This window comes from Rhinopithecus roxellana, chromosome 5 (genome assembly GCF_007565055.1).
Source record: "Rhinopithecus roxellana isolate Shanxi Qingling chromosome 5, ASM756505v1, whole genome shotgun sequence".
In the NCBI taxonomy this organism is placed as follows: domain Eukaryota; kingdom Metazoa; phylum Chordata; class Mammalia; order Primates; family Cercopithecidae; genus Rhinopithecus; species Rhinopithecus roxellana.
In genome coordinates this window covers 103,571,499-103,598,373 of record NC_044553.1, presented here as the reverse complement: position 1 = coordinate 103,598,373, position 26,875 = coordinate 103,571,499, and the positions used below count along the sequence as shown (strand labels likewise).

The window sequence follows — 26,875 nt, the reverse complement described above, 5'->3', positions numbered from 1 at the left end:
TGATTGTATATTTAGAAAACCCCATCGTCTCAGCCCAAAATCTCCTTAAGCTGATAAGCAACTTCAGTAAAGTCTCAGGATACAAAATTAATGTGCAAAAATCACAAGCATTCTTATACACCAGTAACAGACAAACAGAGAGCGAAATCAGGAATGAACTTCCATTCACAATTGCTTCAAAGAGAATAAAATACCTACGAATCCAACTTACAAGGGATGTAAAGGACCTCTTCAAGGAGAACTACAAACCACTGTTCAGTGAAATAAAAGAGGACACAAACAAATGGAAGAACATACCATGCTCATGGATAGGAAGAATCAATATCATGAAAATGGCCATACTGCCCAAGGTAATTTATAGATTCAATGCCATCCCCATCAAGCTACCAATGAGTTTCTTCACAGAATTGGAAAAAACTGCTTCAAAGTTCATATGGAACCAAAAAAGAGCCCGCATTGCCAAGACAATCCTAAGTCAAAAGAACAAAGCTGGAGGCATCATGCTACCTGACTTCAAACTATACTACAAGGCTACAGTAACCAAAACAGCATGGTACTGGTACCAAAACAGAGATATAGACCAATGGAACAGAACAGAGTCCTCAGAAATAATACCACACATCTACAGCCATCTGATCTTTGACAAACCTGAGAGAAACAAGAAATGGGGAAAGGATTCCCTATTTAATAAATGGTGCTGGGAAAATTGGCTAGCCATAAGTAGAAAGCCGAAACTGGATCCTTTCCTTACTCCTTATACGAAAATTAATTCAAGATGGATTAGAGACTTAAATGTTAGACCTAATACCATAAAAATCCTAGAAGAAAACCTAGGTAGTACCATTCAGGACACAGGCATGGGCAAGGACTTCATGTCTAAAACACCAAAAGCAACGGCAGCAAAAGCCAAAATTGACAAATGGGATCTAATTAAACTAAAGAGCTTCTGCACAGCAAAAGAAACTACCATCAGAGTGAACAGGCAACCTACAGAATGGGAGAAAATTTTTGCAACCTACTCATCTGACAAAGGGCTAATATCCAGAATCTACAAAGAACTCAAACAAATATACGAGAAAAAAACAAACAACCCCATCAAAAAGTGGGGAAAGGATATGAACAGACATTTCTCAAAAGAAGATATTCATACAGCCAACAGACACATGAAAAAATGCTCATCATCACTCGCCATCAGAGAAATGCAAATCAAAACCACAATGAGATACCATCTCACACCAGTTAGAATGGCAATCATTAAGAAGTCAGGAAACAACAGGTGTTGGAGAGGATGTGGAGAAATAGGAACACTTTTACACTGTTGGTGGGATTGTAAACTAGTTCAACCATTATGGAAAACAGTATGGCAATTCCTCAAGGATCTAGAACTAGATGTACCATATGACCCAGCCATCCCACTACTGGGTATATACCCAAAGGATTATAAATTAGTCTACTACAAAGACACATGCACACGTATGTTTATTGCGGCACTATTCACAATAGCAAAGACTTGGAATCAACCCAAATGTCCATCTGTGACAGACTGGATTAAGAAAATGTGGCACATATACACCATGGAATACTATGCAGCCATAAAAAAGGATGAGTTTGCGTCCTTTGTAGGGACATGGATGCAGCTGGAAACCATCATTCTTAGCAAACTATCACAAGAAGAGAAAACCAAACACCGCATGTTCTCACTCATAGGTGGGAACTGAACAATGAGATCACTTGGACTCGGGAAGGGGAACATCACACACTGGGGTCTATCATGGGGAGGGGGGAGGAGGGAGGGATTGCATTGGGGAGTTATACATGATATAAATGATGAATTGATGGGTGCTGACGAGTTGATGGGTGCAGCACACCAACATGGCATAAGTATACATATGTAACAAACCTGCACGTTATGCACATGTACCCTAGAACTTAAAGTATAATAAAAAAAAAAAAAAAAAAAAAAAATTATATTATTTCACTTTTACAGATTATTTTTAACAATACAGCCTACTCTTTGAAATTAGACTAGAAGCAGAATAGACAAAGCATAATTAAGAGTCAGCTTGAATTGATTTAAAATTAGTTACTCTTAGTTGAGTTTGCAAAGGTAGTTTGAAATTTACTCTTAAGTTTATTCTTCAAACTACCTTCTTCAAAGGTACATTAAAATTTATTCTTAAAATTACTCTTAGTTGAGTTTTCAAAGATGGTTTCTTATATTGGTTTGAGAATTATTTTTTCTAAGTTTTATTTTATTTTTAAAATTTTGGGCACATAGTAGATGTATATATTTATGGGGTGCATAAGATATTTTGATACAGGCATGCAATGTGAAATAAGCACATCATGGAGAATGGGGTGTCTGTCTCTTGGTTTGATCATTATTAAAGTTTACATCATTTGAAAAAAAAAAAAAAAAAAAAAAAAAAAAAAAAAAAAAGAAAAAGAAAAAAACAAACAACCCCATCAAAAAGTGGGCAAAGGATATGAACAGACATTTCGCAAAAGAAGACATTCATATAGCCAACAGACACATGAAAAAATGCTCATCATCACTGGCCATCAGAGAAATGCAAATCAAAACCACAATGAGATACCATCTCACACCAGTTAGAATGGCAATCATTAAAAAGTCAGGAAACAACAGGTGCTGGAGAGGATGTGGAGAAATAGGAACACTTCTACACTGTTGGTGGGATTGTAAACTAGTTCAACCATTATGGAAAACAGTATGGCGATTCCTCAAGGATCTAGAACTAGATGTAGCATATGACCCAGCCATCCCACTACTGGGTATATACCCAAAGGATCATAAATCATGCTGCTATAAAGACACATGCACACGTATGTTTATTGCGGCACTATTCATAATAGCAAAGACTTGGAATCAACCCAAATGTCCATCAGTGACAGACTGGATTAAGAAAATGTGGCACATATACACCAGGGAATACTATGCAGCCGTAAAAAGGGATGCGTTTGTGTCCTTTGTAGGGACATGGATGCATCTGGAAACCATCATTCTTAGCAAACTATCACAAGAACAGAAAACCAAACAACGCATGTTCTCACTCATAGGTGGGAACTGAACAATGAGATCACTTGGACTCGGGAAGGGGAACATCACACATCGGGGCCTATCATGGGGAGAGGGGAGGGGGGGAGGGATTGCATTGGGAGTTATACCTAATGTAAATGACGAGTTGATGGGTGCTGATGAGTTGATGGGTGCAGCACACCAACATGGCACAAGTATACATACGTAACAAACCTGCACATTATGCACATGTACCCTAGAACTTAAAGTATAATAATAAAAAATATATATATATAAAAAATAAAAATAAAAAAATTAAAAAAAAGAAGTTTCATTTTCCCAACTCTTAACCGTTCACTTCACATTCTAAAATATGGAACTGCCTAGTTGTTTCTCCGAAACAAACCATACCATTTTATAGTCCCCAGATTTACACATGCTACTCACACCACTTGGAATAAGTTTCTGATTCTACTGTTTGTCTCTATTTAATGTCTCTATTTAACTTTAAAATAATTTTTCCTAAATAAGCCCTTCCTCAATAGTTAATTACTTCTTTCTCTATTCTACCTGGTATCTTACACATTTTTCTACTTTTTATACTAAGTATTTATTACATTGTGTTGCCTCATTTGTGTCTCTAATTTTTAAACTCCATGAGAACAGGGAGTATCATGTTTATCTCTGTTTAGTGCCTAGCAGAATGCCACACTCATATTTTATGATAAAAAAAATTTAATAAATTTAGTGGGCAAGAAAACAAAAACTTAGAAGTATAGCTTTTTCATATTAATAGCTAGACTTCTGGAAACAAAGATGATATAGAAAAAGACGAACAATTAGTTATCCAGATATTATTCATAAACTGGATTTGGAATTGTAGACCATAGCCTGCGACACTAAAGTGAAGGACACTTTGCTAAAAATGGAGTCCAGATGAGGTAGCTCAATGCCTGTAATCCCAGCACTTTGGGAGGCCAAGGCAGGTGGATCACTTGAGGCCAGGAGTTTGAGACCAGCCTGGCCAAGATGATGAGACCCTGCCCCCTACACACACACATCTCTACTAAAAATACAAAATTGGCCAGGCATGGTGTACACCTGTAATCCCAGTTACTTGAGTGGCTGAGACACGAGACCCGCTTGAACCTGGGAGGCAGAGGTTGCAGTGAGCCAAGACTGCGCCACAGTACTCCAGCTTGGGTGACAGAGCAAGATGACTCTGCCTCAAGAAAATTTTTACAAATTTTAAACAACATTTATGTATAATGTCAGGCATATAATTAAAAAATAGACATAATACCCCGTCTCTACTAAAAAAAATACAAAAAACTAGCCGGGCGAGGTGGCGGGCGCCTGTAGTCCCAGCTACTCGGGAGGCTGAGGCAGGAGAATGGCGTAAACCCGGGAGGCGGAGCTTGCAGTGAGCTGAGATCCGGCCACTGCACTCCAGCCTGGGCGACAGAGCGAGACTCCGTCTCAAAAAAAAAAAAAAAAAAAAAAAAAAAAAAAAAAAAGACATAATAACAGGAAAATTAAACTCATAGTCAACAGGAAAAAAACTCAATAGAAACCGAGTTAGTGATGACACAGATACTGGATTTAGTAGTCAAGGACTCTATTTTAATTATTATAAATATGTTAAAGTATCTATAAGAGAAGATGTATATAATTGATGAAGAAATGCAGAATTTCAGGTAAGATATGAAAACTTAAAAACAAAACAAAACAAAAAGAAACTCTAGAACTGGTAAATATAATATCTGAAAAAATTAAAGAACCCTTATAATAAATTTACTGAGGTAAATGACACCTAATAGAATGTTTTGGCAGACAGAGGAGATGTCTTCTTTTAAGTGACATATCTCTATATATTATATCTTTACTTTCTATCTATACAAAAACAAGTGGCTGCCTTTAGAGGTGATGAATTCCTCAGAATTAATATTCTTCAGGCATAGGTAAGAACACAATTGGGCAGAATGTAGTGAAATAGAGATAGACAGAATTTCCTCTAAGGTTCCTTACAATCTTGAAACTCAAAGATTTTATCAAATGGCCATGAAATGTGAACCAAAATATAATTTAGTTATACTTACATAACAGAAAGACATTTCACACTATAGTTGATTCTGAACAAAGATAAATTTTTACCATGTAAATATACATACCATTAAAGTTTTAAAATACAAATATTTTACTAAATAACCACATATTAATCATCAAACAAAATTTAAATTACCCTCTTGTCCATTTCATAAGATGAAGCTTCTGTACTTGGTAAAAGATGGGTGATAGTAGCTATTAGGATCTGTAAGCAAAAAAAAATTTTTTAAAAAGGAGCTCTATATATGTCAAATTAATGGTACATTCTAAAACTTAATTGTTAAATGCTAAAGTGATACAAAACCTAGTGCTGCAAATTTATTCTAAACACATTAATACTGTTATTTCAAAGTAATGTTTAATAGGCAAGCTTTTCAAGTACACTTAACTATCAATTATTTACAATCCTCATGTACGGAACCAAAATTATATATATTCTGTCAACCATAAATGGGTTTCTTCCCAATTCAACGGGGTAAATCAATATGTATAAACACACAGAAAATATATGTTCATTATAGAAAAATTAAAAGATACAGGTAAGAAAAAGACTAATAAAAACCATCATAGGCTATGCACAGTGGCCCACACCCACTTTGGGAGCCTGGGTGACAGAGACCCTATCTCAAAACAACAAAAAACCACTGTAATCCTGTCACCTGAAGAAATCTACTCTATTGCCTTTCCAGGCCTTTTGTTTAAACACACACACACACACACACACACACACACACACACACACAAGGCTTTTTTAAAAAAATGTGACTTTTTATTTATTTTTTTGAGACGGAGTCTCACTCAGCCACACAGGCTGGAGTGTAGTGGAGTGATCTCGGCTCTGGGTTCAAGTGATTCTCTTGCCTCAGCCTCCTGAGTAGCTGGGATTACAGGTGTGGGCCACCATGCCCAGCTAATTTTTGTATTTTTAGTAGAGACAGGGTTTCGCCATGTTGGCCAGGCAGGTCTCGAACTCATAACCTCTGGTGATCCCCCCACGTTGGCCTCCCAAAGTGCTGGGATTATAGGCATGAGCCACCATGCCCAGCCAAATGTGGCTTTTTAAATTAACATATATCATACACCGAATATTATTTGAATAAATATAAAGTACAGAATACAAAGTAAATGAAAAAGACATTACTTAAAAAAAGGCAAAATCTTCATATACAGTGTTATCATTTACCCCGGAAATCATTTAGTCTCATTTAATTTTTTATGTGCATGTTAAAAATGTATAGGTATATATTTATTGTATTTTTATTTTCATTGTATTGTATGCTATTACATTTTTAGAAATTATTGCTTCAATGCAGTAAGTAGAAAATTCCTCTCAATACACTTTATACAGACAAAGACTTTACTCACTAGTGCGATACTTACTACATTCAGTGCTGTAACAGAGGCTGGTAAGATGACTGAGTGGGAAAAGCATGAACTTTGGAATCTTACAGACTTGGGTCTGAGTCCTGTTCTCTTAGCTTATGACTCTTATATAGTTATTAAATCCTCAGTTCTCTCATCTTAAATAAGGGAGGAGATTAGGGACAGGGAAGGGAATAATCTATTTCAAAAAACTTCTAAGAATTAAATGAGATATCATACGAAAAGGTGACTGGTACATGGTAGGTGTTTAATAAATATGAGTTCTCATCTTTCCTAAAAATGTTATAAAGACAGGAAGATAAGAATGATAAATTCTGGTTAGGGAGAGCAGATGGAGATTTTTATTTTTTGAAGAGATGGTATTTAAGCCAATCACTGAAAGATGAGGGCACTAGAGAAGAGAAGCAAAGCATTTCAGATAGGAGGAAGAAAGCCAGGGGTATGTTTAAGTGATGATAAGCAGATTCAGTTGCCTGAACAAGATGGCATTTCAAAGGAATCTGTATATGATTCTTAAAAAACCAGTTGAGTTCTCCTGTGGAGGCCCTGAATTCACAGCTAAAGAATTTTGGGCTTTATTTTACAGTCAAAGGAAAATCAGTCCTTTTTTTTTTTTTTTTTCAGGTACGTGATATGGTAAGAGCCATGTAAATGTGAATGATGACTTTAAGAGCAAGACCACACAAACCAGAAGGAGGCAACAGCAATATCTCAAGAAAGAAATAGTGAAGGACTGAAGTATGTCAGGTGTTGCAGGAAGCACAGGAGATAACGAATTAGAATGAACAAAAATTCACAAATGACTGGCTAAAGAGAAAATAAAAAAAATAATGTCTTGATTTTGGTAACTGGAATGATGGTATGTTTTCCCTACTTAAGAGGGAATGAAGCGGGAATGAAGCAACATGTATGTTTATGAAGACAATGACATAGGTTTACACATAATTTTCACTACAACTAATAAATTGTTTTTTGTTTAACTGTTTGTTAAGACAGGGTCTTGCTATGTTACCTAGGCTGGCCTCAAGCGATCCTTCCAACTTAGTCTCCGAAAGTGCCTGGATTACAGGCATAAGCCACTGGGCTTGGCCTAATAAATTGTTTCTAGTGCTTTTACTTTGTCCAAAACCAGGAATACAATCTTCTAACATAAAAGACAAGGGAACTATCATGAACTTTGATACCACAAAAAAGCATGATGGGTAGACATTATTTAGCTATGTAAAAAATTTTTAAACTATTAAATAATTTTACAATCCAAAGTATCCAAATCTAAAAAAAACTTAACAAGGTCATAATAAATAAATGAGAAATTTACTTACTTGAATAATTTTCAAGGGAGAATCAGGCTGGTAAATCTGAAGTCTAGGTACATAATGAACCAGCATGTGAAGCATGTTACAAGCTACGTGGGCTACTGTTTTATTAGTAAACTGCAATAATAAAAAAAAATTGTTTTAAAAATTTTCTTGATGAACTTTTCATCAAAGCATTATCTGCTGAAAATTTTACATTTCATATATTTATAGGATTATAAATCCTACATTTATAAGTGATTAAATCTCCAGCTGCAAAATAAAAAAAATTACAACACATTCCAAAGACACGTACAACTTTAATTTTCCTTTGTAATGTTTGCCTGTCCTCATTAAAGTTTTGTTGCATTTTCTCTTATGTGGATTTATGCAATGGCCTCTAAATCACTATTCTTTTTATCAATCTTTGCCCTGTTCCAATCAACTATTCACCACACTTCCAAATTAATCTTCTATAGCACTGTTATGATCCTGACATTATGCTGAAAACTCAGATGACTCCCCAATGGCATAAAGACAAACTTTTTATGCTTCTCTATGTCCACATTTCACCCACACTTCAAACCCCAATGTGTCTCCTCTTTTCCAGTCTTCTCTGATAACTAAGTCAAAATGATTTCTGTTTCTTCTGAACTCAATCAGCAGTTTATATTATACACTCAGTTTATATTATATACCCATTTAGTACTCTCAGGTTTTTATGTTTTATTATTCTCATTTTAATCTTTTTCAGCTATTCTTAACATCTTGAAGCTAGTATTTACAAATTTTTCCTATTGTTATCCCTCACTCTGTCTAGCAACGTGCCTCATAGTAAATGTTTAGAAATATCTGTCATGTAACTATTATTTAAAAATATTTGTTAACTACTTTGTATGTTTAGAGTCTTATACATGCGCTGTGGGTTTTTTACAAGTCTTAAAACAACAATAATATCATGCATCCTTTCATAAACAAAGAGTACTCATTTATTCATTCAGACTCTCCAAATAATTACATTATTACTACTGAAAAAATCTTGTTCTGTCTACAAAGAAGGCACTTAACTTGAAAAGATAAAGCAAAAAAACTGAACAGCTCAAGAATTCAGGGAGTGGTAATAAAGATCAAAGAGCAGTAAGTTACAGAAATACTAGTTAAAAAAGAAAAACAGAAAAATCCTATATATGTTTTAAGTGGTGGGTTTCCTTTTTTAGACATCTACCATATATAGTTTAGGGGCAAAGCTAAATACATAAAAAGTTGAGATAAAAATGAGTCACCATAAAGATACCCTAAATTCAAGAAATAGAACAATTTTTAAGGAATGAGTCAGGATCAAGAAAATAATAGAGTAATAAAGTAATGAAAACATTTACTAAATGTTACACAAGATATAATTAATATTTGGAGAAAAAAACATGCATTCTCTACTATCTTAATATATTTCACTAAACAGTTTTCTTTACCTTTAAGGAAACACAAATCACATTCAGAGCTTCCTTAATTTGAGGATGATGAGACTCATGGACTAGTTCTTCACAAATCCAAATACCTAAACTACAAAGTGCTACACATCTGCAAAAAAAGGCAAACAACAACGGTTACATAAAATGAAACCACCACCACAAACATGACCCACAATGAACTGACACAGAATGAACATGCACGATTTTAAACGAATTAATGAACTTGTTACTCTAAACATTAACTGGTAACCAAAGAAGAGAAAGTATGAAGAAAGCATAATCCCAAAACATCTGAGCCTAATTTTCTATTATAATTTACTAAGAAGACTATAGGCTGGGATACCACACAACATGTTTTTTAAAAATCCATGTTAACAGACTGACATTGCTACAAGGCTTCCCAAACAAAATGTAACCTGCTTTCAAAATGGAAAGTGTAATTTTATTGACTGACAACAGCAAAATGAATTTAAGTAAAAACATGAAGCTGATGGAGTACGTTAAATATTTTTGTATATTTTAAATTTAACACTTCTAGCTACAAATTATTTTTAAAACAAATCGAGAACATAAAAGTTATGTAACTTATTTTAAAATCCAACAGAAACAGAACTTGTAGAATTTTTATCCTGTTCCCTAATGTATTGCAAAGCTTCATTTCTATAGCAATATAATTTCAGCTGGGTGTCAGCTTGAAGAGAGTTATTTAATGATTAGAATCAGTAAGGATTCTATTAGTGTGTTCAAGTTTAAGCTTCTGATAAAATGTATAATGGTTCTAAGTATCAAAACAGTCACCTTCTTCTAGTATCCTGTTATATATGCCATGTCCCAATACTGATATTCTTAATTTCAGTGGAATGCTAAACTTCAGAAAAATTCAGTGCAGATTTTTCTTCCTTAACACAGCAGATTTAGTATGTGTTTTTTTAGAAACATTTATATAAGTCTCTTCTTTTAGTCTAGAGTGTTAAGGCTACTAAACTGTTTACTATGAAAACTACCTGAGAGTCTTCTAGATGAAATCTACTACTTTATTTTTTCCCTACTATTGTTCATCCATAAATCCTAGGTAATATTTGTAGCACTAACTAACCAAGCTTCGGGCTTAGCTATGGAAACATCTATAATCCTAAAGCAACAATAAACTCTGAAGTGAAGCAAAGCTCTCCATGGATGCAGCTAACTAAAGGCAGAGACTGAGAATACAAATGTTTAACAATTATTGTAACAAGAGGTGGAAAGAAAGGATATATATATTTTTTTCTTGCATGTAGAGTTTGCCACACCCCCCTCCACAAGATGTCAGAATAATCTAGATTATTCCCAGCATATAGCTTAACTCTCTGCTCCTGCTCAGACTGGGGGTATTAAGTTTCTTTTTTCTTTTTTTGAGACAGAGTGTCACTCTGTCTTGTCCAGGCCGGAGTGCAGTGGCACGATCTCGGCTCACTGCAACCTCCACCTCCCCGGTTCAAGCAATTCTCCTGCCTCAGCCTCCTGAGTAGCTGGAACTACAGGGGTACACTACCACACCCGGCTAATTTTTTGTATTTTTAGTAGAGATGAGATTTCACCATGTTGGCCAGGCTGATTTCGAACTCCTGACCTCAGGTGATCTGCTCTTTTTGGCCTCCAAAAGTGCTGGGCTTCCAGGTATGAGCGACCATGCCTGGCCTGGGAATATAAATTTCTAAAAAAAAAACATATACTAAAAAGGTATAGAAAAACAAGTTGAGACAATGCTTAAATTCAGCTTCTGGGGTTTTTCCATATTCTCCATAACACAAGCTGTTGTGTTAATGATTCCCAGGTCTACTTCTAGGCGGCTATGTTTTACGTTTCCACATTCTTCCACTTGAGGAGCAACATAGTTTTGTTTGTTTTTTTTTTTTTTTCAAAAAGCAAAAGCTCTACAGTTTTAAGCACTAAGGTCAAATTTGGTATTGCCACTTCTTAATTGTGCATCTAATAAGCCTCTGAAGACAAACTGCCAGGGTTCTGTCATATCTAGATGATAGGGCAGATTATTGAAACTCCCCGGGTTCTAGTTTCCTTTTCTGTTAAAAGGTGGATGAAAATTATACCTGTCTCATAGAGGTATCACAAAATTCAATGAGATAATAAATATAAGGCACTTAGAACAGTGCCTCGCATACACATACAAAGGGCTTTAAAAATGTTAGCTAGCTTGCCTACACCCCCATCCCACCAGTTATGCATTATCAGAGACTTACTGTTAACTTTCTAAGCATCAGTATCTGGCTAGCAAAACTGGAAGAAGAGGGTGATTCTATTAAACTCTCAAAATTATAATGAGAATTAAATGAAACAATATTATACGAAAATCCTTGTAAACTTAGCAAGGGATTAGCATATTTTATGCTAATTGGGATTAGCATAAAAGAACAATTTTCTCAAAGATATTTGTTTTTAGTTAGTTTGGCTATTAAGAGAGAAAAACGTGCAATTAAAATTTTAAAAACTGGAGCTATGTCTTAATTTAAACAAATGGTTCACTGTACATTATTTTTATTTGCTGGAAAAAGATTTAAATTAGAATAAGAATCCAAATCGTCAAAGCCATGATCTGTACATTTTGAACTTTGGGTCAAAAAATGTGTAGATAACTGGAAAACAGGAGCTTTACAGAGATGTAGATCTGAGGAGTAGTAGCACAGACTAATGTTGCAGCAAATGATGTACTATTAGAATTAGCATCAAGAAATATAAAATATGACTTAATGTTATTTTGGGGAAGAGAAGAAACATGGTATGCTACTAGTAACCTGCTAATTTAAATCTCAATCTTTTTTTGGAAAGGTTTTGCAAAACAGAGAAAATGTCAGCTTTTATTTCTTAAGACATTTAGAAAAAAATCTAAAACTATGACTTATATTCTATTTTTAAAAAATCTTGATCAAATATTTGTAAATATTAAAATATGCTATTTTCTTAGGTATACTGCTTTCTGTAATAAAATATTTATTTTAATTCAATTTAACAAAAATTCATTGGGTACCTGCTACTGCATTTCAAGGTACTGCATAAAAGACACTGACAAATATAACTGAATAATAAACAAAATGTACTTAAATAAAATAAAATTAAAACAAATCATTTCAGAGATAAAGAGTGAAGTTACTGAAAAAGGTGACTAGGATTCTGTTTATGAAGAAAGGTTAGTATTCAAATCATGAAAATAAGTAAGAACACTTAATCATTCAAGTAACTTAAAAGTGTAATTTAGAATGGCTTTTATGTATCTAAAACAATCTGGGCTGCTATAAAAATTCAGTCAACTTCTAAAATTCCAAACACAGAATAGTTACAGTCAGTCTAAGACCTACCTTGCAGGACCAGAGGGCTCATCTCTTGCCGAGCTTAATACAGTTTTGATTATAAGTTCCTAAAATAAGGGGGAAACAGTTAACAGCAATGACTGAGATTTCACTCATTAATTCTACAAATATTTACTAAGTGGTTATTAAAGCAGTCTTTGTTCTCATGTACATATTACCATTAAAGAGACCAATATTATTTATAAAAGTAGCTAAAGTTTCAGAAATTTATAGCCAAAAGCATATGTTCAAAAAATAACATTTCTTCCTGATTAGAAGAGTGATAAAGGCAGATAATTAAAGTAGAATTAATAGCTCATAGGTATGAAGATTTTAAAAATTGTGAGAAATATCATTACAAGTCAGAACCAGATGGTTTCACCAGTGAATTCTACAAAGTATTTCAAATAAAGAATCTGAGAAGAATCCTTCTCAAACATTTCCAAAATACTGAAGATGAGCGAATACTTCAAAACTCATTTTAAGAGGCCAGCATTACCCTGACATCAAAGTCAGACAAAAAGCATTACCAGAAAAAAAAAATTAATTACAGGCCAATATCCCTGATGAATATAGATGCAAAAATCCTCAATAAAATACTAGCAAACCAAATTCATCAGAACATTAAAAGGGTCATATGTCATAATTAAGCAGGATTTATCACTGTGATGCAAGGATGGTTCAACATATACAAAGCAATAAAACTAATACATCATATTAACAGAACAAAGGACAAAAATCTTATTATGTCAATAGGTGAAGAAAAAGCACTTAAGTAGAATACATAGCTCAAATGTATGAATATCCTTTCATGATAAAATATAAAATTTTTTGCATGAAAAATATGACATCCTTTCATGATAAAAACTCAACGAATGAGGTTGTAACTCAACAAATGAGGTTGTACCTCAACATAACAAGCCCACAGATAACATCATAATCAACATAAAAAAGCTGAAAGGTTTTACTTTAAGATTAGGAACAAGATTAAGATGCCCACTCTCGCCACTTCTATTCAACATAGTATTGGAAGTCCTCGCCAGAGCAATTAGGCAGAAAAAAGAAAAGGCATCCATACTGGAAAGGAAGAATTAAAACTGTCTCTGTCTACAGATGACATAATCTAATATATAAAAAACCCTACAGACTCCACCAAAAAACTATTAGAACTAATAAACTCAGTAGAGTAGCAGGAAACAAAACATACAAAAACCAGTTGTGTTTCTATACACTAACAGTGAACTATCTGAAAAAGAAATTAAGAAAATAATCCAATTTAACAATAGCATCGAAAACAACAAAATACTTAGGAATACGCATAACAAAAGAGGTAAAAGATCTGTACGTGGAAAACTATAAAACACTGATGAAAGAAACAGAAAAAGACAGAAATAAATAGAAACATATCCATGTCCATAGATTACAGAATTATTAAAATGTCCATACAATCCAAAGCAATCCTACTTCTGGGTATACATATCCAAAGGAAATGAAATTAGCATGTCAAAGAGATAAGTGCACTGCTATGTTCATTGCAGAATTATTTACAATAGCCAAGATACGGAAAAAACCTAAGTGTCCCCTGAAGGACTAATGGATAAAGAAAATGTGACACACCCACCCAAATACATGAATACACATACAATAGAATACCACTCAGCCTTTAAAAAGATGGAAATCTTGTCATTTGTGACAATATGAATCAACTTGGAGAACATGATGCTATGTGAAATATGAGAGGCAGAGAAAGACAAATACTGCATGTTCTCACCTACATGTGGAATATAAAAAGTTGAAGTCTTGGAAGCAGAGAGTAGAATGGTAGTTAAGAGGGGCTAGGGAGTGGGTGACACAGGAAAATGTTGGTTAAAGGTTACAAAGTTTCAAATACGCAGGCTGACTAAACTCTGGAGACTTAATGTACAGCATGGTGACTACAATTAACAGTGACTACAGGTACCGGTATCATACACTTGAAACCTGCTAAGACAGTAGATCTTGGTTTCTCTTACTCCTCCTCACCAAAAAAAGGTAACTATGTGAGGTGATGGATATGTTATTTGGCTTGATATTTATCATACTGTATATGTGTATCAAGACACCATATTGTACACTTTAAATATGCGAAATTTTTGTCAATTTTACCTCAATAAAGCTAAGGGAGAAATATTCATCCTTAATAATTTGTAAAATATAACAATGAATTTTGAAACAAGTTAAAATATTAGTTAAAATAATGTAAATGAATAAAATATTTAAAGGGGAGAAAAAGAAGAAATACAAGGGTAAAATATTGAACTGGATATATGTTTAGCAAATAGAGAAAAGAAAATTAGTCGATTAAGGAGTCAGAATACTTAGGTGAAAAGTAAGTCAAGATCTGTGCAATAAAAGATAAAGAGACATTCAGAAAAGGACAGAAACATCAACAGGGTCAAATATTACAGTGGCTCAGAAGAACAAAAATGCCATTAGATTTATGTTTTAAACACAAAAAAGGATATGCTCCTAATGAGCATTCAAGGCTTTGTGTCTGGAGGATACTTCAATCAATAGAAAAAGAGGGAATCCTCCCGAACTCATTTTATGAGGCCAGCATCATCCTGATACCAAAGCCTGACAGAGACACACACACAAAAAAGAGAATTTTAGACCAATATCCCTGATGAACATTGCTGCAAAAATCCTCAAGAAAATACTGGCAAACCGAATCCAGCAGCATACCAAAAAGCTTATCCATCATGATCAAGTGGGCTTCATCCCTGGGATGCAAGGCTGGTTCAACATATGCAAATCAATAAACGTAATCCAGCACATAAACAGAACCAAAGACAAAAATCACATGATTATCTCAATAGATGTAGAAAAGGCCTTCGACAACATTCAACCCTTCATTCTAAAAACTCTCAATAAATTAGGTATTGATGGGACATATCTCAAAATAATAAGAGCTATTTATGACAAACCCACAGCCAATATCATACTGAATGGGCAAAAACTGGAAGCATTCCCTTTGAAAATTGGCACAAGACAGGGATGCCCTCTCTCACCACTTCTACTCAACATAGTGTTGGAAGTTCTGGCCAGGTCAATCAGGCAGGAGAAAGAAATACAGGGTATTTAATTAAGAAAAGAGGAAGCCAAATTCTCCCTGTTTGCAGACGACATGATTGTATATTTAGAAAACCCCATCGTCTCAGCCCAAAATCTCCTTAAGCTGATAAGCAACTCCAGTAAAGTCTCAGGATACAAAAATCAATGTGCAAAAATCTTTAACAATTGTGTGGATTTCAAAAAGAAAAGAAATAATACAAATTTTATTGCATGTACTTTATGATTATAAAATAATTTGAGTGCTAAAAATTAGCATCTCATTTCTTACCTTAACATCTGTAAACTGAGACACAGCAACATCAGGAATGTTGGGATGAAGAGAAGGCAGTTCACAACATAAGTTGGGAAAGCAAACCAAAGATCCCAGAAGAACTTGTGCTTCTACTCTTGGTGCCTATGTATCACATTTTTAAAAAGTTTAAAAATATACTGGTGTTATGAAATTATCAGAAAAGATGCTTTATTATCCAACTACATTAGACAAGGAAGTGATATATAAAACAAAATTTAAAAAGGAAAGGGAAAACACAAAAAGATTTAAGTTTCCATTTATACTTTCCACACGAACTAGTGTTATTCTTAATAAATGCAATAAACAAGTAGCACAGCTTTCCTCAAATCAGCCACAGTTAATAAGACTGTAAAAACAAATATAACTTATCTACAAGCATCAATTCACCCTAATAATAAATAAAAATATAAATAATTTTAAAGGTAACTCACACATTGTGACATATTGTTCTAATAAGCTGATGACTTAATTGCACTAGATTATATTTATTACCAAGCACGAATAAAAAAGAAAAAACATTAACTATATGAAAGAGGAACCAATCTAGATGGTTTTTATGATATTATGCACATAAGAAAATCACTGCCTATACCACTTTAGAAGCAACATTAGAATTTGTCTGGACTGCCGATGAAGGTAAATTTTCATCTTTTTTCCTTAGCTGTATTTAGCCATTTCTGAAGTATCAACACTGAACAATTCTTTTTTCTCTTCTGCCTTCTTACATGCCCACCAAACATCAACATCCTCCTACTAATATATTGTTTTATTTACTAAAACATCTGCAAATTGATTTATATGTTTAATAACACCTAACAAAAATGCTAAGCACAAATCTATTAGAAATATAATACTTCTATTCACATAAATTAAGAACCAATCTCCAAGAGGATTTCCACATCTGAATAAATATTGTAATAGAGGCAATGGTGTAATACTCTATTATATGATTGTCAACAAAACAACTCGTTTCCAGATTAAAAAACAATCTGGATTTAAAGATACAAGGTAACAGTATAAAAGGGCAGAGTGAACTCACATCTACCATTCCAATTTAAAATAAAAGTTATCTTATACAAATGAAACTGATCTTCAAAATCAGTATTTAATGAAAGAGATTAGCTGAGAGTTATTCTATATAAGTAGATGAGGTAACTGGGAATATTCAGGTATGTGGATATAATGAGGGCAGACGTGGAATGTGATCATAATTAAGAAAGGCAAAACTAAATCAATTATTCCATTATCGAGCTTTCTATATAATACACTCTGTCTTAAGGGCTGGAGACAAGAAGTTAGCTAAGACACTGTACTTATCCTTAAGAAGTTTACAGTCCAGGGAGAGAGAGAGATTTGTAAACAAACAATTGAAATACAGGCTCATGTAATATAAAATATGCAGGCAAATCCATAAAGACAGAACATAAATTTGAGTTACCAAGAGTTTGGAGTAGGGAGATGTATATGAGCATCTCTTTGGTGATGATGAAAATGTTCTAATATTGACTGTGATAACGAGGGGGTGGGGGGCAGACAGCATTAACAAAAGGGGGATGATATGAATGATATCTAAAATAAGAATACAAAGAGCAAGAATTGGACTAGGTGTTTCCTTTTTTTTTTTTTTTATTATACTTTAAGTTCTAGGGTACATGTGCATAACGTGCAGGTTTGTTACATATGTATACTTGTGCCATGTTGGTGTGCTGCACCCATCAACTCGTCACCACCCATCAATTTGTCATTTATATCAGGTATAACTCCCAAGGCAATTCCTCCCCCCTCCCCTGATAGGCCCCGATGTGTGATGTTCCCCTTCCCGAGTCCAAGTGATCTCATTGTTCAGTTCCCACCTATGAGTGAGAACATGCGTTGTTTGGTTTTCTGTTCTTGTGATAGTTTGCTAAGAATGATGGTTTCCAGATGCATCCATGTCCCGACAAAGGATGCAAACTCATCCTTTTTTATGGCTGCATAATATTCCATGGTGTATATGTGCCACATTTTCTTAATCCAGTCTGTCACAGATGGACATTGGGGTTGATTCCAAGTCTTTGCTATTGTGAATAGTGCTGCAATAAACATACGTGTGCAAGTGTCTTTATAGCAGGATGCTTTATAATCCTTTGGGTATATACCCAGTAGTGGGATGGCTGGGTCATATGGTACATCTAGTTCTAGATCCTTGAGGAATCGCCATACTGTTTTCCATAATGGTTGAACTAGTTTACAATCCCACCAACAGTGTAGAAGTGTTCCTATTTCTCCACATCCTCTCCAGCACCTGTTGTTTCCTGACTTTTTAATGATTGCCATTCTAACAGGTGTGAGATGGTATCTCATTGTGGTTTTCATTTGCATTTCTTTGATGGCCAGTGATGTTGAGCATTTTTTCATGTGTCTGTTGGCTGTATGAATGTCTTCTTTTGAGAAATGTCTGTTCATATCCTTTGCCCACTTTTTGATGGGGTTGTTTGTTTTTTTCTTGTAAATTTGTTTGAGTTCTTTGTAGATTCTGGATATTAGCCCTTTGTCAGATGAGTAGATTGCAAAAATTTTCTCCCATTCTGTAGGTTGCCTGTTCACTCTGATGGTAGTTTCTTTTGCTGTGCAGAAGCTCTTTAGTTTAATTAGATCCCATTTGTCAATTTTGGCTTTTGCTGCCGTTGCTTTTGGTGTTTTAGACATGAAGTCCTTGCCCATGCCTGTGTCCTGAATGGTACTACCTAGGTTTCCTTCTAGGATTTTTATGGTATTAGGTCTAACATTTAAGTCTCTAATCCATCTTGAATTAATCTTCGTATAAGGGGTAAGGAAAGGATCCAGTTTCAGCTTTCTACTTATGGCTAGCCAATTTTCCCAGCACCATTTATTAAATAGGGAATCCTTTCCCCATTTCTTGTTTCTCTCAGGTTTGTCAAAGATCAGATGGCTGTAGATGTGTGGTATTATTTCTGAGGACTCTGTTCTGTTCCATTGGTCTATATCTGTTTTGGTACCAGTACCATGCTGTTTTGGTTACTGTAGCCTTGTAGTATAGTTTGAAGTCAGGTAGCGTGATGCCTCCAGCTTTGTTCTTTTGACTGAGGATTGTCTTGGCAATGCGGGCTCTTTTTTGGTTTCATATGAACTTTAAAACAGTTTTTTCCAATTCTGTGAAGAAACTCATTGGTAGCTTGATGGGGATGGCACTGAATCTATAAATAACCTTGGACAGTATGGCCATTTTCATGATATTGATTCTTCCTATCCATGAGCATGGTATGTTCTTCCATTTGTTTGTGTCCTCTTTGATTTCACTGAGCAGTGGTTTGTAGTTCTCCTTGAAGAGGTCCTTTACATCCCTTGTAAGTTGGATTCGTAGGTATTTTATTCTCTTTGAAGCAATTGTGAATGGAAGTTCATTCATGATTTGGCTCTCTGTTTGTCTGTTACTGGTGTATAAGAATGCTTGTGATTATTGCACATTAATTTTGTATCCTGAGACTTTGCTGAAGTTGCTTATCAGCTTAAGGAGATTTTGGGCTGAGACAATGGGGTTTTCTAAATATACAATCATGTCATCTGCAAACAGGGACAATTTGACTTCTTCTTTTCCTAACTGGATACCCTTGATTTCTTTCTCTTGCCTGATTGCCCTAGCCAGAACTTCCAACACTATGTTGAATAGGAGTGGTGAGAGAGGGCATCCCTGTCTTGTGCCAGTTTTCAAAGGGAATTTTTCCAGTTTTTGCCCATTCAGTATGATATTGGCTGTGGGTTTGTCATAAATAGCTCTTATTATTTTGAGGTACGTTCCATCAATACCAAATTTATTCAGTGTTTTTAGCATGAAGGGCTGTTGAATTTTGTCAAAGGCTTTTTCTGCATCTATTGAGATAATCATGTGGTTCTTGTCTTTGGTTCTGTTTATATGCTGGATTACGTTTATCGATTTGCGAATGTTGAACCAGCCTTGCATCCCAGGGATGAAGCCCACTTGATCATGGTGGATAAGCTTTTTGATGTGCTGCTGAATCCGGTTTGCCAGTATTTTATTGAGGATTTTTGCATCGATGTTCATCAGGGATATTGGTCTAAGATTTTCTTTTTTTGTTGTGTCTCTGTCAGGCTTTGGTATCAGGATGATGTTGGCCTCATAAAATGAGTTAGGGAGGATTCCCTCCTTTTCAATTGATTGGAATAGTTTCAGAAGGAATGGTACCAGCTCCTCTTTCTACCTCTGGTAGAATTCAGCTGTGAATCCATCTGGTCCTGGCCTTTTTTTGGTTGGTAGGCTATTAATTATTGCCTCAATTTCAGAGCCTGCTATTGGTCTATTCAGGGATTCAACTTCTTCCTGGTTTAGTCTTGGAAGAGTGTAAGTGTCCAGGAAATTATCCATTTCTTCTAGATTTTCTAGTTTATTTGCGTAGAGGTGTTTATAGTATTCTCTGATGGTAGTTTGTATTTCTGTGGGGTCCGTGGTGATATCCCCTTTATCATTTTTTATTGCGTCTATTTGATTCTTCTCTCTTTTCTTCTTTATTAGTCTTGCTAGCGGTCTGTCAATTTTGTTGATCTTTTCAGAAAACCAACTCCTGGATTCTTTGATTTTTTGGAGGGTTTTTTATATTTCTATTTCCTTCAGTTCTGCTCTGATCTTAGTTATTTCTTGCCTTCTGCTAGCTTTTGAATGTGTTTGCTCTTGCTTCTCTAGTTCTTTTAATTGTGATGTTAGAGTGTCCATTTTAGATCTTTCCAGCTTTCTCTTGTGGGCATTTAGTGCTATAAATTTCCCTCTACACACTGCTTTAAATGTGTCCCAGAGATTCTGGTATGTTGTATCTTTGTTCTCATTGGTTTCAAAGAACATCTTTATTTCTGCCTTCATTTCGTTATGTACCCAGTAGTCATTCAGGAGCAGGTTGTTCAGTTTCCATGTAGTTGAGCGGTTTTGATTGAGTTTCTTAGTCCTGAGTTCTAGTTTGATTGCACTGTGGTCTGAGAGACAGTTTGTTATAATTTCTGTTCCTGTACATTTGCTGAGGAGTGCTTTACTTCCAATTATGTGGTCAAATTTGGAATAAGTGCGATGTGGTGCTGAGAAGAATGTATATTCTGTTGATTTGGGGTGGAGAGTTCTATAGATGTCTATTAGGTCCGCTTGGTGCAGAGATGAGTTCAATTCCTGGATATCCTTGTTAACTTTCTGTCTCGTTGATCTGTCTAATGTTGACAGTGGAGTGTTGAAGTCTCCCATTATTATTGTATGGGAGTCTAAGTCTCTTTGTAAGTCTCTCAGGACTTGCTTTAAGAATGTGGGTGCTCCTGTATTGGGTGCATATATATTTAGGAGAGTTAGCTCTTCCTGTTGAATTGATCCCTTTACCATTATGTAATGGCCTTCTTTGTCTCTTTTGATCTTTGATGGTTTAAAGTTTATTTTATCAGAGACTAGGATTGCAACCCTTGCTTTTTTTTGTTCTCCATTTGCTTGGTAGATCTTCCTCCATCCCTTTATTTTGAGCCTATGTATGTCTCTGCATGTGAGATGGGTCTCCTGAATACAGCAGACTGATGGGTCCTGACTCTTTATCCAGTTTGCCAGTCTGTGTTTTTTAATTGGACCATTTAGTCCATTAACATTTAAGGTTAATATTGTTATGTGTGAACTTGATCCTGCCATTATGATATTAACTGGTTAGTTTGCTCGTTAGTTGATGCAGTTTCTTCCTAGCCTCGATGGTCTTTACATTTTGGCATGTTTTTGCAATGGCTGGTACCGGTTGTTCCTTACCATGTTTAGGGCTTCCTTCAGGGTCTCTTGTAAGGCAGGCCTGGTGGTGACAAAATCTCTAAGCATTTGCTTATCTGTAAAGGATTTTATTTCTCCTTCACTTCTGAAACTTAGTTTGGCTGGATATGAAATTCTGGGTTTAAAATTCTTTTCTTTAAGAATGTTGAATATTGGCTCCCACTCTCTTCTGGCTTGTAGAGTTTCTGCCGAGAGATCTGCTGTTAGTCTTATGGGCTTCCCTTTGTGGGTAACCCGACCTTTCTCTCTGGCTGCCCTTAAGATTTTTTCCTTCATTTCAACTTTGGTGAATCTGGCAATTATGTGTCTTGGAGTTGCTCTTCTCGAGGAGTATCTTTGTGGCGTTCTCTGCATTTCCTGAATTTGAATGTTGGCCTGCCCTACTAGGTTGGGGAAGTTCTCCTGGATGATATCCTGAAGAGTGTTTTCCAACTTGGTTCCATTTTCCTCCTCACTTTCAGGCACCCCAATCAGACGTAGATTTGGTCTTTTTACATAATCCCATACTTCTTGCAGGCTTTGTTCATTTCTTTTTCTTCTTTTTTCTTTTGGTTTCTCTTCTCGCTTCATTTCATTCATTTGATCCTCAATCGCTGATACTCTTTCTTCCAGTTGATCGAGTCGGTTACTGAAGCTTGTGCATTTTTCACGTATTTCTCATGTCATGGTTTTCATCTCTGTCATTTCATTTATGACCTTCTCTGCCTTAATTATTCTAGTTATCGGTTCTTCCACTCTTTTTTTCAAGATTTTTAGTTTCTTTGCGCTGGGTACGTAATTCCTCCTTTAGCTCTGAGAAGTTTGATGGACTGAAGCCTTCTTCTCTCATCTTATCAAAGTCATTCTCTGACCAGCTTTGATCTGTTGCTGGCGATGAGCTGCGCTCCTTTGCAGGGGGAGATGCCCTCTTAGTTTTTGAATTTCCAGCTTTTCTGCCCTGCTTCTTCCCCATCTTTGTGGTTTTATCTGCCTCTGGTCTTTGATGATGGTGATGTACTGATGGGGATTTGGTATAGGCGTTCTTCCTGTTTGATAGTTTTCCTTCTAATAGTCAGGACCCTCAGCTGTAGGTCTGTTGGAGATTGCTTGAGGTCCACTCCAGACCCTGTTTGCCTGGGTATCAGCAGCAGAGGCTGCAGAAGATAGAATATTGCTGAACAGCGAGTGTACCTGTCTGATTCTTACTTTGGAAGCTTCCTCTCAGGGGTGTGCTCCACCCTGTAAGGTGTGGGGTGTCAGACTGCCCCTAGTGGGGGATGTGTCCCAGTTAGGCTACTCAGGGGTCAGGGACCCACTTGAGCAGGCAGTCTGTCCGTTCTCAGATCTCAACCTCCGTGTTGGGAGATCCACTGCTCTCTTCAAAGCTGTCAGACAGAGTCGTTCACGTCTGCACAGGTCTCTGTTGCTTCCCCTGTTGTTATTTAGCTGTGCCCTGTCCCCAGAGGTGGAGTCTACAGAGACAGGCAGGTTTCCTTGAGCTGCTGTGAGCTCCACCCAGTTCGAGCTTCCCAGGGGCTTTGTTTATCTACTTAAGCCTCAGCAATGGCAGGCACCCCTCCCCCAGCCTCGCTGCTGCCTTGTGGTTAGATCACAGACTGCTGTGCTAGCAATGAGGGAGGCTCCGTGGCCGTGGGACCCTCCTGGCCAGGTGTGTGTATAATCTCCTGGTATGCCCACTTGCTTAAAGCGCAGTATTGGGGTGGGAATTACCCGATTTTCCAGGTGATGTGTGTTTCAGTTCCCCTGGCTAGGAAAAGGGATTCCCTTCCCCCTGCGCTTCCTAGGTGAGGCGATGCCTCGCCCTGCTTCAGCTCTCGCTGGTCGGGCTGCAGCAGCTGACCAGCACCGATTGTCCGGCACTCCCCAGTGAGATGACCCCAGTACCTCAATTGAAAATGCAGAAATCACCGGTCTTCTGTGTCGCTCGCACTGGGAGTTGGAGACTGGAGCTGTTCCTATTCGGCCATCTTGCTCCGTACCCCCTTTTCTTTTTTTAAGAAGGAGTTTCACTCTGCCGTGTAGGCTGGAGTATAGTGGCACGATCTCGGCTCACTGCAACCTCTGCCTCCCAGGTTCAAACGATCCTCCCATTTCTCCCATCTCAGACTCCTGAGTAGCTGGGATTACAGGCGTGCACCACCACGCCCGGCTAATTTTTCTATTTGTAGTAGAGATGGAGTTTCACCACATTTGCCAGGCTAGTCTCAAACTCCTGACCTCAAGTGATCTGCCTGTGTCAGCCTCCCCAAAGTGCTGGGATTACAGGTGTGAGCCACCAAGCCCAGTCTGGACCGGCTATTTCCAACACCATCAGAGGAAATGACTTGTTTTAACCTTATTATGGAGATATGTTATGCTTGATTCTTGCAATGATTTGGTTTCCTATGCAGCCTTTCTCAACAGGTATCCCTCATATGAACCAGAGAATGCAAAAAATGACTATATTCTACATTTTCTCAAGGATGTTACATAATGCACAGTATTAGATACATAAGACAGAAATTAATTAGTCATTTGAAATGGATTACATAAAATAGATGCCTTATGACATTAGGGCTTAATTCTCCTGCAGAATCTTGAAAAAAGCTGCAGGAAATGTGCTGACTAGTCATCTGGAATAACCCATTGAATACTACTAGTTTTCACAGTAAATTAATAAAAAATGACATTGGTTTATATATTGGCATCTTCTGAATTCTATCAAGTTTTGCTAGTATCTAAGAGATTTATAGTCTATGTACTTTGATTATACTATAACCCTGTGACTTGTTTACCATCTCTAGTTTGTCTTCCATTAATTTACTCCCAGATTAATACTTATTTAATAATCTCAAAGGATGGATTCAGTCATCTCTCTCACCACTTTAAAAAAACTTAACTTAATGGCTAGGCACGGTGGCTCACGCCTATAATTTCAGCACTTTGGGAGGCTGAGGCGGGCGGATCACAAGATCAACAGATCAAGACCATCCAGGCCAACATGGTGAAACCCTATCTCTAGTAAAAATACAAAAATTAACTGGGCGTGGTGGCGTGCCTGTAGTCCCAGCTACTTGGGAGGCTGAGGCAGGAGAATCGCTTGAACCCGGGAGGCGGAAGTTGCAGTCAGCTGAGATCGTGCCACTGCACTCCAGTCTGGTGACAGAGGGAGACTCCATCTCAAACAACAACAACAACAACAACAACAACAACAACAACAACAACACTTAACTGTTTATCTAATATAGCATTATAATCTGATTCCTGGCATTCAAGACCTTTCCAAAATATAGTCTAAAGCAGTGCTTCTCAATCTTTAATGATTTTGCCACTTACTTGTGATCTAGTTAAAATGCATATTCTGATTCAGTAAATAGGTCTGGGATCGGGTCTGAGATTCTGCATTACTAATAAGCACCCAGATCATGCTAAATGTTTCTGATGTGCGGATCACACTTTGGGTAGCAAAGATCTAAAGTACCTTTCTAAGGGGACCTTCATACACTGTTGGTGGGAATGTAAATTAGTATAGCTGCTATGGAGAACAGCAAGGAGGTTCCTCAAAAAATCAAAAATAGAACTTCCATATGATCCAGAAATTCCACAATTGGGTGTATATCCAAAAGAAAGGAAATCAAGATATCAAAAAGATACCTACACTCCTGTGTTTACCACACAGTAATCACAACAGCCAAGACATGGACTCAACCTACGTGCCCATCAACAAATGAATGGATAAAGAAAATGTGGTATTTATACACAATGAAACATTATCTAGCCATGAAAAAGAACAAAATCCTGTCATTTGCAGCAACATGGGTAGAACTGGAGAACATTATGTTAACTGCAATAAGCCAAACACAGAAAGACAAATGCCACATGTTCTCCTTCATATGTGGGAGCTAAAGTGGATTTCATGAAGATAATAGATTGGTGGTTACCAGAGGCCCGGAAGCAGGGAAAGGAGGAAAGAAGCGGGAAAAAAATAATATAAATGTATTTAAAATGTAAGGCTGGGTGTGATGGCTCACGCCTGTAATCCTAGGGCTTTGGGAGGCCAAGGTGGGCAGATCACCTAAGGTCAGGAGTTCGAGACAAGCCTGGCCAAAATGGTGAAACCTTGTCTCTACTAAAAATATATACAAAAATTAGCCCGGCATGGTGGCAAGTGCCTGTAGTCCCGCTACTCGGGAGGCTGAGGCAAAAGAATCACTTGAACATGGGAGGCAGAGATTGCAGTGAGCCAAGATCACATTATTGCACTCCAGTCTGACTGACAGAGAGAGACACTGTCTCAAAAAAAAAAAAAAAAAAAAAAAAAAAAAGGTGTATATTAAAAAATGATAGCTCAGGTGCTCATGCCTATAATCCCAGCACCTTACAAGGCCAAGGCAGGGAGGATTACTTGAGCCCAGGAATTCAAGACCAGCCTGGGCAACATGGTGAGACCCTGTTTCCATAAAAAGTTAAAAACATTACCAGGCACGGTGCCTGGGACTATAGGTGTGTGCCTATAGTCTCAGCTACTTGGCAGGCTGATGTGGGAGGACTGCTTAAGCCCAGGAGGTAAAGGCTGCAGTGAGCCTCGATTGTGCCACTGCACTCCAACCTGTGCTACAGAGCAAGGACCCTATCTCAAAAACAAAACAAAACAAACAAAAAAATTAATTGAAATGATAAAAATGGTAAATTAGATATGTATATTTTATCTCAATAATTGTTTTTTTTTAAATAAAGTACCTTTCGATTCTTTTTGCCTATTACACTCTTACAGATTAACTAGCTCCTGAACAAAACGGATTATTTGTCATTTCTTGAATACATCTCACTCATGCTTGTTTACCTCTGTCTGGAATACTGTTCCTCATCTCCATTTTTACTTAAACAAATACTACTAATCTTTCAGGGACATATTCATATATATTTTCCATGAAACCTCCATGATATCCTTAAACAAATAAGATCTCTCCATTCTCTGAATTACCAAATAATTTTAACAAACTTATATTGCACATATAAAGTGTCAAATAACGTTCCAATCATGTTACAAATCCTTATAAAA

The 26,875-nt window shown here is 36.4% G+C and overlaps 1 protein-coding gene across 7 annotated transcripts in view; it reads right to left on the bottom strand.

Moving 5' to 3' along the window:
* The window catches only part of RALGAPA1 (Ral GTPase activating protein catalytic alpha subunit 1), a 311,458-nt gene that overhangs the window by 123,169 nt on the left and 161,414 nt on the right, over nt 1-26,875 (bottom strand). For all 7 annotated transcript variants that reach the window (XM_030930785.1, XM_030930791.1, XM_030930789.1 and 4 more), the window contains exons 26-30: nt 16,014-16,139; nt 12,641-12,699; nt 9,291-9,399; nt 7,849-7,959; nt 5,280-5,348 (exon numbers count right to left, since the gene is read on the bottom strand). In XM_030930785.1, the coding sequence (XP_030786645.1) occupies nt 5,280-5,348; nt 7,849-7,959; nt 9,291-9,399; nt 12,641-12,699; nt 16,014-16,139 (474 nt within the window). The remainder of the gene's footprint in view (nt 1-5,279; nt 5,349-7,848; nt 7,960-9,290; nt 9,400-12,640; nt 12,700-16,013; nt 16,140-26,875) is intronic.